General features: G+C 43.1%; 2 protein-coding genes across 2 annotated transcripts; both read left to right on the forward strand.

The window, feature by feature from the left end:
* Positions 1-4,109: 4,109 nt before the first annotated feature.
* Positions 4,110-6,685, forward strand: LOC307271335 (apolipoprotein A-I-like). The gene is made up of 4 exons (XM_080053753.1): positions 4,110-4,166; positions 4,887-4,938; positions 5,065-5,209; positions 5,664-6,685. The coding sequence occupies exons 2-4, from the start codon at positions 4,896-4,898 to the stop codon at positions 6,265-6,267; spliced, it is 792 nt and encodes a 263-aa protein (XP_079909879.1). The 5' UTR covers positions 4,110-4,166; positions 4,887-4,895; the 3' UTR covers positions 6,268-6,685.
* A 1,391-nt stretch (positions 6,686-8,076) lies between these two features.
* LOC307271288 (T-box transcription factor TBX1-like) lies at positions 8,077-10,030 on the forward strand (the record flags this gene model as incomplete). The annotated part of the gene is made up of 6 exons (XM_080053697.1): positions 8,077-8,104; positions 8,529-8,703; positions 8,815-8,916; positions 9,195-9,366; positions 9,509-9,664; positions 9,959-10,030. The coding sequence occupies 6 exons, from the start codon at positions 8,077-8,079 to the stop codon at positions 10,028-10,030; spliced, it is 705 nt and encodes a 234-aa protein (XP_079909823.1).
* Between the last annotated feature and the right edge of the window lie 2,398 nt (positions 10,031-12,428).

Genomic DNA, 12,428 nt, shown 5'->3' on the forward strand with positions numbered 1-12,428 from the left:
TTGCTGCCATGTGATTGGAAGATTAACTTTTTTTTTATATAAGCAATTGAACAGGTGTACCTAATAAAGTAGCCGGTGAGTGTATATACTGTAAATGTTAACCTTAAAATGTAACTGGAAGCTACATGTAGATTGTATTTACTGCTTTAGACTGCTTGCACTATTTTTGAGTAGATCGGCCATGTATTACTATGCCAACTCACACCGGTGCAGTGCAGCGTATCACTCCGCCAATCAGCTGTTCAACTCGGAGCAACTGAACTGCTTAATCAAGAGACAGTTTTTCTTTTATATACTCTGGTTCATAAAGGTGTCTTCTTATGTCCACAGTGAATGGCATGTCGTTGTCACTTTCATAATCATTTCATTTGTGTTTTATCTTGTCTCTTGAATAAGCAGCGTGAGTTGGCTTAGTAATAGAATGGCTGAACTGAACTACGCTTAAAAGAAAAGGTGCAAAAATAAACTGCTGTCTGGGGGAAAACTAAAGCAGTGACAAATTTACAAAATAATTAAACAGATATCTATTTTTTTTGTAAGCATTTATCTACGTGGCAAAAAAGCATTTTTCTGCCGGCCCCCTATATGGAAAAGTACAATGATGACTTCCACTGTAGCGACAATCCCCCAAAACTCTTTATAGTTACTGCACTGATCTACATCTCCATAAGGTAACAGACCAAATACATAAGTACATCATATATGATCCTACTTCAAAAATAATGAACTACCCCTTTAAATAAGCTCACATTTTCCTAGTTATCCAGCTTGGTCCCAGTAGTGGCAGTGGCACTACTTAAATTATGTGATTGTGATCATTCGAAAAATAGTAATCAGTCAGGAATTAATTCAATCTGAACAATTCTGGAAATGTCTTTAATCTTTCAATTACCCATGATAAACGTTTAGCTCCCTTATGTTCAAGCTGTCCTTCACAATAATTGAGTGTTCAACTGCATTAACCGTATTACGTAACATGAAACCTTAGCAATGGCCTCGTCAGCTTGGTGTTCTGGGTTCGTATTGATAACTTTTACGACGTTGGTAATCGAGATAGATGGCACACTGTGGATGCAGGCAGTCTCAAAGGTTGATGTTCCAGATAAGAGCAATTCTTCTGACAAGGCATGTTTCACCCAGCAGCTCTGAACTCAGAGCATCTGATATGTAGGACACCCTTATCTCACAGGCCAGGGCAAATGTGCCCTAAAGAATTCTGAACGTGAATGTACATGCTGCGGCTATCGACTGGGGTCATGTGCTTGGATCTATTCAGCCCTTTACTGTTCAGGGTGGGTGTATTGTGGAGGCAATCGTGTCAATAATTTCTCTTGGCTGCTAGGTATTTAGAAAAATACCAGGGAATAGTGAAAGTGCTCCTCACAATTACCCAAGGTAGCCAACATTGAGATAGCCTGAATTATTCCCTCCTCCACCAGAAACAAAGACGTATACATTATTGGTTGGCAACTACAAAGCTTCCTTTGTTACACTTTGGAACTGTCTTCTGTATTTTGCTAATTGGTGTTAGGCAAAGGGCTGGGGATGATAACATCAGTCGGAGCCTGGCAGGCGTCGATGTGGCTCTCACAGGCAATAGCTCTGACACACATACTGTCTTCAAAGCATTGTCAAGCTCAGCTTGGCTCCTGTCTTTAGAATGTAAAGTGAATTAGTTTGGAAGTCATGGGGGTGAGAGCATTTATATCAAAGGCAAATGAAAGGAGAAAAAGAAAGAGAAGGCTCCGATGTCATTTGGCCTGAAAATGGGTAATGATGAATAGCACAGAAACGTTGATGCAGAGATATACTCAAACTATCACAAAGGTTTATTTGTTTTGTGGTTCTCACTACTGAAAACCAGAAAAACTACATAAATGTAATACAATCAAACAAAACAGTGCTTCATCATACGCAATAAATTCATTTAGTTGAGCTTCTGTGGAGGATATGGAGAGTGAAGGACTGGTAAACACGCTCAAAAATCAACAGTCGAATTAAACACGTTTGAACAGATCATATTTACTTTCAAATCCATTTCACCCAATTGAATTGTTAACGCCAGTTACAGCAGAAGGGAGCCCCTGTGTGATCGACCTGATTCACTTTCAATTAGACTATTAGAAAAGCTCATCAGCTGCATTCTTACAAACGGCCATTCATTTGAGTCAACTCCTAACACACATTAAGATTTTAAGGTCATATTCATCACAAGGTTGATTTCAAAACACGGTACTGGAGTTCCTATATTCCTCATTTAGGAGTATTGCTGTTGGGGTTTCCCATTTTACAGAACCTTTTCTGTTATGAATGTTGTGTATAATGTGAGTGTATAAGGTTTGAATTATTGCTGCAATGTTCTGCCAAATGTTGCCCAACATGTGTACTGAACATGTTGCGACAGCTCAGAACACTTATCGACCGTAAGAGAATTCGAGAGTAATGGTATTCGGAGAAATACTTATTGACTATATAGGCTGCCATTATATTAAGCAAAAAACAGACCAGTATCTTGGTTGCCATGACCACCATTGATAATCATTAACCTTGCACCCAAGCACCCTGCACTATTTGACTATTGGACTTGCTTTCAGTCTCCCTTACGCCTGCAAGGCAACATGTTTGATCTACTATGGTAAACCCATCAGTTGCTCGCGCAGAAATATTACTACCTCACAATAAAACACAAGGGTTGATTGAACAAGTATGACTGAACACTTGTACATTATGTCACGTTTCTTTGTGTCACGTTTCTTTGTTTCAAGTAAAACTCGTATGTTGCCTATTGCTAATCTGAAAAAGAAACAGGTATGAACCTGCCATGTTATTGATCAAAAGAAGACATTATAGTACCAATGATAACACATGCATGGCTACAATTTGAGACAAATGTCTCTTTACTTGGATCATTCCTACTACGCCACATTGACAAAGTCCACTGGTGATAGAACAACAAACAACAGCACTGCACACACACACCACTCTTTGACCTATTAATCATCGCACATATACCAGCCACACACTTTGTTATTCGTAAACTGAGATAAGTCTGTCTTGATACTGTGCTCCTTCTAGATTAATGTGCCAAGTGGCTCTGTATGAATATGATGGAACGCATTAAAATGATTGGGGATACATTTGGTATTCAAAATGTAGAGACTGCAGACTAAATGGGAATACATCTCAGAGAGTAGATCGCAACCTGGCCCCTGTCTTTTTTTGTTTGCTCTGTTTTGTTTCTCTTGGCAGCCTATTGGCAGCTCTGGGACTGTAAATAATGTGGCCTTCCTCTCTAACACACTATTCCCGTAGCAAATGGTATGCAAATAAAGCCATATGGGTGCCGCAAAAAAGTATAAAATAAAATGGAACCCAGTACGGAGCCATGCAACACCCCTGTAACCTCTTTGCTATTTGCTTGAACACAAACTTATTCCCCATTCTATCCACCAATGTTTCTCCCCCTCCAGTTCTCCTGTCACTCTATAATTTCTTTTCATAATATAATATCAAATAAAACTAAACTTTCTTTCACGTCAGCTGCCTCCCCCCTTTGCCATATTCACACTTATTTAACTGTCTTTGTGGCTCCGTCTTCACACCTAGTTCCCTTTTGATAATGTCAGCCTTTCATGTCATTTACAAAACAAGAGAGGCTTTTTGCCATGGAACAAATGACAAAGGCCTTCATCAAGCATTAAAAGTGCTCCAGTCCATCCCAGTAGAATGTCCTAAAGAAATGGGGTGGATTTACAGTAGACGATTGTTAATGTTGTTGCTAAGAAATGTCTGCATCTCTGTTCAGGTTACAGTACATGTATTTTACTGATAATGTATGGCATATCTGTGACGTTGTGTGTGTGTGTGTGTGTGTGTGTGTGTGTGTGTGTGTGTGTGTGTGTGTGTGTGTGTGTGTGTGTGTGTGTGTGTGTGTGCCGAATGATCTCCTCCACACAGCAGGTGACCATTGAACTCCCAACCCAGTCCCCCCGCTGAGGCAGACGGCTGGGGGGTGAGGTCCACCTCCACGGAGACACTCAGCCCTCACACCTCCACCCCTCCACCCCCTCCTCCTCCTCCTCCTCGCATGGACACATCCCTCGGCCGAGACCTATAAAAAGTCTGCCCTCGCTGGAGAAAGTCAGTCTCATCAGAAACTCCACCAGGTAAGCAAACAAGCAACTGCTGCTGTGGCTCGAACTGGGAGAAAGAAGGGGAACTTTTTTGGGGGGGTCGACTTTATTCATTTGCCAGAGCGAGCTTTCTTTACTGCACAACCTGTAAACCACGAAGAGGACTTTAGGAAAAATAAGTTGTGACTTATTTCATTCTGATCATTCTAAACTAACTTTCTGGGAGAATGCTGTTCAGCCCGTGGGGATATTTTAGCAGCTATAGATGTTTTAAGGATATGAAGAGATCTCTGGGGTTTGTGTGCCTCTGGATTGACATTGCCTTACACTGAAGAGAGACGTCTAGCTAATTCTACAACTGTGTCTTATTGTAAAGCCTATCCTGGATCAGGCTCACATAGCAGCCAGGAGATAATCTGTTTGAGCTGTCTCTCTAAATTCTGTAGCTATCCCTAATCTACCTAGATTACGGGTTCTTTTAATCGGCAGCCATATGTTTAAGTAGAACTCATTCGGGGCCAATGCAGGGATGAGTGTGTAGCTTACTTTTAAGGCCTTTCCTCTCTCGGCATACACATTGCTTTAGGTGGGATATTCACAATTTACAGGATCAATGGGGTTTCCATTTTTTTTCAAATTGGGTTTTTGTTAGCTTCTTTGTGTACACATTTGACTGAAAATCCTTTAACTGTTGTAATGAGTGTGGCATGTGTGATAATAATGAACAATGCCTGTTTTTTTCCCCCACTCTAGACCACCATCATGAAATTCCTTGCTCTTGCTCTCGCTCTGCTGCTGGCTGTCGGTGAGTACTGAAATGCACTTTTCTTTTTCTGTAGTCTAGCTAACCAACTTTGCTCAGTTGGTGGATATTACACCCAAGTATTGCATTTTCCTGACGTTTGATTTATGTTTTCTTTTCCCCGTTCAGGCTCTAATGCCGCATCCCTCCAGGCTGATGCCCCCTCTGAGCTGGCACACATCCGTAGTGCCATGAACATGTACATGACCCAGGTTAAGGATAGCGCCAACAAAGCCCTGTCCCAGCTGGATGACACCGAGTACAAGGAGCTCAAGTAAGGCCACATATCATTCACCTCAATCACTCCAACTTCTTGAAATGGAAACTTTCTCCCTCAAGCCTATATATCAAACTTTTATACAGTTCCCTTGTCACTATTTAATGTGTGTATTAAGGCTGTACTAAGTAACGATGTAACAGGAATTTGTAGCCCTCTTTATTAACTGCTCAGCCATGTCTAAATAATTAGCCCAATAGTTGGCCACGTTACTTCCTGAGTGCCTGTGTGATTCTGGTGGAAATGTAGGGGGCAGACAGTAGAGATAAAAAGTATTTAGAGAAGAAGTCACAGTTTAGTCACAGTCTAATTTAAATGGTAATGTTATTGTGGACAAAATGCCAGGGAAAATAATATTAAAAACACTACTTTTTGAAATTGAAAATGTTACATTGTGCAGCTTTTACTTTAGCTAATTCTTGCTTCCCCTTTCCTCTGTTCTTTCTCAAAGGGAGAGAATCTCTGCCCGCCTGGATTCCATGCACGCCCAGATCGTTGCTCTGCAGGAGACCGTTTCCCCCATGACCGACAGCGTTGTCTCCACCATTGCTGATGCCACCGCTGACCTGCGTACCTCTGTGATGAATGACATCGAGACCCTGAAGACCGACATGGAGCCCCAGCGCGCCAAGCTGAGGGAGGTGGTCGAGAAGCACATCGCTGAATACCGCGCCCAGATGGACCCCATCATCAGCGAGTACCACGCCAAGCACACCGCTGAGATCGAGGCCTTCAGAGCCAAGATGGAGCCCATCGTGGCTGACATGCAGGCCAAGGTGGCCACCAACGTGGAGGAGACCAAGGCCGCCCTGATGCCCCTGGTTGATGCCGTCCGTGCCAAGGCATCTGAGCGTCTGGAGACCCTGAAGGAGATGGCTGCACCATACGTCCAGGAATACAAGGACCAGCTGAAGCAGGCTTACAGCCAGGCCCAAGGCATCAACACCGAGGAGGTCATGGCCCTGAAGGCCAAGATCGAGCCCCTCGCCGAGGACGTCAAGGTCAAGCTCCAAGCTATCTTCGAGGCCATCTCCGGTTCTTTCACCAAGAACTAGATGCCTCATCTACCTTGTTCCTGTAACTTAACCTTACCTACCCATCCGTCCTAGAAGCATTCCACTGCTCCTTACATTCCCCTTTCCCTCCCCACGCAAACACACACACACCAGCTCCCAAAACAAAGCCGATGCCTTACTGGTGCAATTCTGTGCAACAGAACGGCAGGACTCTTGCTCTCGTATATCTCCAGCGCAAACAACTTGCTTCACGCGCATACGCTCAAGCACCCACAAGCAGAGATGTACACAGACACATACATACTTAGCACACAAATATGCTTCGTTCCGCACACGCTACTGCCAACTGCTTACATTTTGTGTAGGAATTGTATGTGAATTATCACGACTATACCTGAACCTCTGTGTAATGATGCTTGTCAATGAAAACTGTGCTCTGATGAAATACAGCTCAATAAACATCTGACTGTTAATACCACTCTGCTCTCTGAGTCCAACTTGAACAGTTTCCAATGCCAGTAAGATATTGAAATAATATTATTTCCCCCTCAAGTGACCTGTCTGTATAGTCTCTATTACAATCAACAACAGGCTGCCATTAACTTTAGTACATCCAGTTATACCCCGTCTGAAGCCAACATTAGAATATGGCTCATTTGATCTTAGCTGTTAACAGATATAATGAAGTCTAGATCGATTGGGGTACTTTTGACCTCAGTGAGCCTCTGAGGTCACATCATCACACAGACAGCATTTTGAGGGGTCATCATTGATCCCAAGGTCCTTCGAAAAAAGGACAATATAAATATCATCAGTTCTACTTAACAGAGACATCCAATAACATATGAGATATTTCTGACTGTGGTCCTGAAGGTTGTGATTAATGACCTGATCCTAGGCCTATTGACAAACCTATAGTCTTGTTGTGCTCTTATTAGAGAAATGTCTTGGTCTCTGCTTTGCATCCCTCAGGCGGGAAGCCTTCAACACTATCCCATCATAGAGCCACATGAGGCTAAACCCACCTATACACTACAACCACACCAGTAAAGACGTACTGTATATTCACACTTATGATAAGACAACTTTGATTTATCAGGATCATATACATATGTCATACAATGTGTGCCTCACTTTGAGAGACGCAAAACGTTGCATGGCACACACACACACACACACACACACACACACACACACACACACACACACACACACACACACACACACACACACACACACACACACACACACACACACACACACACACACACACACACACACAGTGACATAAAGACACTTCTCGGTGACCTTACAACAGGGTAAAGACGGAAATAAGTCCAGGGCTCTATCATTGTATCCCCGACACAATCCGATATGTTGCATTTTCTTAATACGCCACGAGACTGTGGAAATAGGGAATAACTGATTCTCCAATTAGTATGGTGTTGAAAATCTGCCCCAAGAAAATAGGCTATGAATAATAAAAGAAGTTTGTTGCTGTCTTCGTCCGTCCACACCCAGTAACACTGGGCTGATTAGGATGTTATTAATGTCCTACTGGTGGGGCAAGACAAGCTCCACTTAGGCCTTTAGGCTATGAGAAACAATAGGAAGTGCCAGCAGGGATTTCAAGATGCTCCAAAAAAGGTTGTGTGTGTGTATGTGTGTGTGTGTGTGTGTGTGTGTGTGTGTGTGTGTGTGTGTGTGTATGTGTTCGTGCGTGCGTGCGTGCGTGCGTGCGGGTGTGCATGCGTGTACATCAGGGTAGTCACAATTGTTGGGGCTAAACACGCGTGCATGCGCGTGCAGCTTTGATTAGTGCATGTCAGTGGCACTATGAGTATTGTAATGGATGAGACAGGCATTGAGGTCCCAAGTGAGAGTCTCATGGTGTATAAAACCAGCTTGTTCCTGCACACACTCCAGCCTTTCCTAACCCTTGGATGTACATCCACCACAGCACCTGGCACTGCGCAGTCGGGGAGGAAGATTTTTTGCCGTCAGTTCTACGTTGAAGAACAAATGTGTGGGATCCGGTTCTCCACTGGTCTAATTGTAATGAAGTTGATAGAAGGATAGGATCGATACTTATGGTCAAAAGTGGAAGACATATCAAAGGGAGAGGCAAAATCATTCTAATAAGTTTACTTGTAGAGCTGTATATAATGGATGGTAAGTGTTTATTTTAGGATCAAAACTATATAAGCTCAATGGGTTGGATATATTTTTGTGTTTTTTTTATTATAGACAATATCAATTATTCCGAATGTTCCCACGCATTTTTTCCCCCCTCTCCTCAGGTCCTCATCAGTCTCAGAGCTACGAACTGTCTCTGCCCTGCTGTGCAGATGGGGGGCCACTGTCCAGCGCCAAGGCCCCCCAAGTCAGCGGGGTCAGGGTTCAGCTGGAGATGCATGCACTGTGGCAGCAGTTTGACCAGCTGGGCACGGAGATGATTGTGACCAAAGCCGGGAGGTAACAGTAACACTTCTCATCATGTCTTCACAATACCTAATCTTACACTCTTCTTTTCTCTGGTGCCTCTAACTACATCATGCTCACTAACATCTTTAAATGGACCTGCAGGAGGATGTTTCCAACGTTCCAGGTGCAGATCTCCGGGATGGATCCTGCTGCTGAATATGTCCTGCTCATGGACTTTATCCCCGTGGACGATAAAAGATACAGGTCAGAAGCAGACAGTGCTGCAGTGTGAAGCCTGTGCAACGGAATGTAACATAGCTGACTTCTGATCCGTTGTATAGTATTTCTGTCACTTTATTCAAGAAAGTAATTAATTGTCCACTTGGAACCTACTGTTGATACGTGATTTTTTTTCTGTGCCCTTGTGCTAGCTTCATCTTACATTGCAAGTGCTTAGTACACATTCGAAACGTGTGTGTGTGTGTGTGTGCGTGTGTGCGCGCGTGTGTATGTATTTGTGTGTTTGCGCGTGTGTGTATCAGATATGCGTTCCACAGCTCGTCCTGGTTGGTGGCCGGGCGAGGGGATGTTGTGGCCCCCAGCAGGATGCATTTCCACCCGGACTCACCTGCCTGTGGCTCCCAGTGGATGAAGCAGACCGTCTCCTTGGACACTCTCAAGCTCACCAACAACCTGCTGGATGACAACGGGCATGTCAGTCAATGGGCTCGTACTGTGACTTCCACATGCTTTTATTTTGGAGGGCAAGAAAAAAGAGAAAAGTATATTATTTTGATGGGTCTCTTTTCTGACTTGAGCTTGTTGTGTGTTGTCTCCTAATTTCCATCCCTGCCAGATGATATTGAACTCCATGCATCGCTACCAGCCACGCTTCCATGTGGTGTACGTGGATACAACCCCCAACAGTCTCCTAAATGCATACAGGAACTTCAGCTCTTTTTCCTTCCCCGAGACACGCTTTATGGCAGTCACAGCCTATCAGAACCACCGGGTAAGAAAAAACCCACTTTAGGTATATAGGCTTTAAACTAAATAAGACCCAGGCACATGACACATCTGTTTGACACTGAGAATATGTGTGACAACTTTCTACTACAATTTAATTGTGTCTTATCTATAGAACTATTAGTGTGTGTTTGAGCAGTGAATGGAAACAAACAGTTTTTTTTTAACAGGAGACAGCAAATGTGGTTGTATGCAAACAGGAAATGACAACTCATTAATTCAAAGATTCGGATTTCTTTGCATTGTATCTTATTTGTCTTGCTCATCCTCTCTTTCTCAGATCACCAAGCTAAAAATTGCCAGCAACCCGTTTGCGAAAGGCTTCAGGACGACAGACGCCCAGGACCGGTGAGTGTCTATCAGTCATTCGGTCCACTCTGAATACACTATGCCGGATTATTAAGAAACACATCTTATCCGTGGAAAGGCCAGCTGACATCATTACCAGATCATAGTGCATCTGTACCGCTGTTATCAGCCGGTACACAGTGATAAGGCAGCAGCCCCGATGATAGCTAATCTTTGACCTTTGAGGTTCACACATGGCAAGTTCTAGGCCATATATGGTTAAACAGTCAGGGACATAATTATGGTGGTTTATGGGAGTTTGCATAATACATGTAGGGGCATGTATAAGTCCGTATTTTCGGCTGTTGTGACTACATACTGTGTGTGTGTGTGTGTGTGTGTGTGTGTGTGTGTGTGTGTGTGTGTGTGTGTGTGTGTCTGTGTGTGTGTGTGTGTGTGTGTGTGTGTGTGTGTGTGTGTGTGTTTGTGCATAGGATGAGTAATTCTGGACTCCTGGCAGTGTGGGGTCCACCAGAGGGCAGAGCTGAGTCCCTCGCCACTAAACCTGGAGATCAGAGAATCTGGGACTCAAGCACTTCAACCAGTGAGTAATATGTCTGTATATTACAGTATGTATATATACACTATACAGTCCAGGTGCAACAACTCATTCACAAGTTCCAATAGATTCAGATATGAAGCTGAATGTGTTAATAGTCACTGCCTGATGTTGTGTTTTATGTTTTGTAACTGATTTTTATTCTTATTTACAGTAGCCCATGTTGATTGTTCGAGTTGAATAGCAAACATCTAATCTAATCAAATTGACTGTGCTCTCCTGCATCCCTTTAGGACAGGAGCAGCAGCCCTCGTTGCTGATGGAGCAGTGTGGGCTGTACCGACACTGTAAGGACACTATGGGACTCACCATGGAGAGGAAAGACGGGGACAGTATATTAGCACCCGCCGGTTCCTTCCTCCCCATGCCTTCCTTCTGGGACTGTCCGGGGTCATCTCAGGAGGACAGAGGCAGCCTGCCATAAGGAGAGAGAGAGAGAGAGAGAGAGAGAGAGAGAGAGAGAAAGAGAGAGAGAGAGAGAGAGAGGCAAACTGACTGAGCTCTGAATTGAATTTGACCTGTACTGTTTGTTTCCTCGTTTGATATTCTACAGCTTTATGCATTATGCAAGTGTTCCATCCAAAACTATAATGTCCATGGCAATCTGTAAAATGGGTGGCAATGCAAAATGTTAAGAAAATGTATCATATCAATTATACAATAGCATCCAATAAGAGCACTAAAAAGATTCCAAGTTAAGTGATATCAATTATAGAAACAATACAGAGACATCATAGGAATATTAATACAAAGAAAACAAGCTCAGCACTGAAACAACAAGTCTCCCTGGGCCTATTATTAAAATCATATGGTGATCTCCTGTATAACATAGCTTAAGTGCAAGTGCAATACATTAAATGTTTTCTGAGGTAATAAAATTACATTAAAAAAATATTGGTCTCTGATTATTTTCTATTATAGGCCATGTTGAAATAATAGCTGTTTAGAAAGTGCAATAATGTGGACGGTTTGGGTGGGCGCAATTAGGAACGCAAAATGCAAATGAGATCCTGTCTGGGATGTGATCCGCAAAGCAGTCGCGATGAAAACGTCAATACCCAGAATGCCAAGAGAGAGTCTCCGGATTTAGATTATTTCACGAAGAAGCTGCGAGATGCACGATAAGTGCGAGAGCCCACACGCGACGGCAAATCCGCCTTCAAAGTAAAATACGTTAGGGGAAACAGATAATATGGTGTGTGCATGTACTGTGTTGTTTAGCCATACATAGTGTATATCCTGCAAAAAAAGAAGCAAAATTTTGTTTCAAATAAGCAAAAATTAGAAGAAAAAAATCTAGAAAACAAGGGACATCTATAGGTCTAGTGCAATTTGATCACAACTACACAACAACATGATTATCATTTAAATCTCCCTGAGGCCAACTAAGGCTTGCATTATGATGAAGCTATTAGGCATATCTGTGTAGGCTTCTTGTTATTGTGTTCTCCATAGGCTAGTAGGCCGATTGCAATTTGCCTTTACAGCGGGCATTCATGGAAAAGTGAACTAGCCTCGACTAATATGCACAATTCTGTTCAAATGTGAATGTTTTACAAATCTTTCATTTCATTTTTGGTTTGGGTGATTGTCATACTGGGTTGCGCGACGCTTAATACTTCAGTTATTTATTCTTAATTATAAGGACTAGGCCTACTCTTATTTGGAAAATGCCAACCGGAGGTGGCGTGGTTTTGTTTGGTACCTTGACAGTGGTGCTGCTCGCTTGCGCTCCCCGCAGCTTTTAAGGGATGCAGCGGGGTGGATGGAGGAGGAGGCGGAGGTGAAAGACTGGGAGGCGGAGAACAGAATGAACGGCTCTGGAAAGGGGATGGATGCGGAT

The sequence above is a fragment of the Ammodytes marinus genome (assembly GCF_949987685.1).
Source record: "Ammodytes marinus genome assembly, chromosome: 3".
Classification (NCBI taxonomy): Eukaryota; Metazoa; Chordata; class Actinopteri; order Uranoscopiformes; family Ammodytidae; genus Ammodytes; species Ammodytes marinus.

Excerpts from the sequence above, each read along its gene's own strand:
- LOC307271335 (XM_080053753.1), top strand. The coding sequence starts at position 4,896 with ATGAAATTCCTTGCTCTTGCTCTCGCTCTGCTGCTGGCTGTCG. Across the intron at positions 4,939-5,064 it reads CGCTCTGCTGCTGGCTGTCG|GCTCTAATGCCGCATCCCTC; the intron begins GTGAGTACTGAA and ends TTCCCCGTTCAG. Across the intron at positions 5,210-5,663 it reads ACCGAGTACAAGGAGCTCAA|GGAGAGAATCTCTGCCCGCC; the intron begins GTAAGGCCACAT and ends TCTTTCTCAAAG.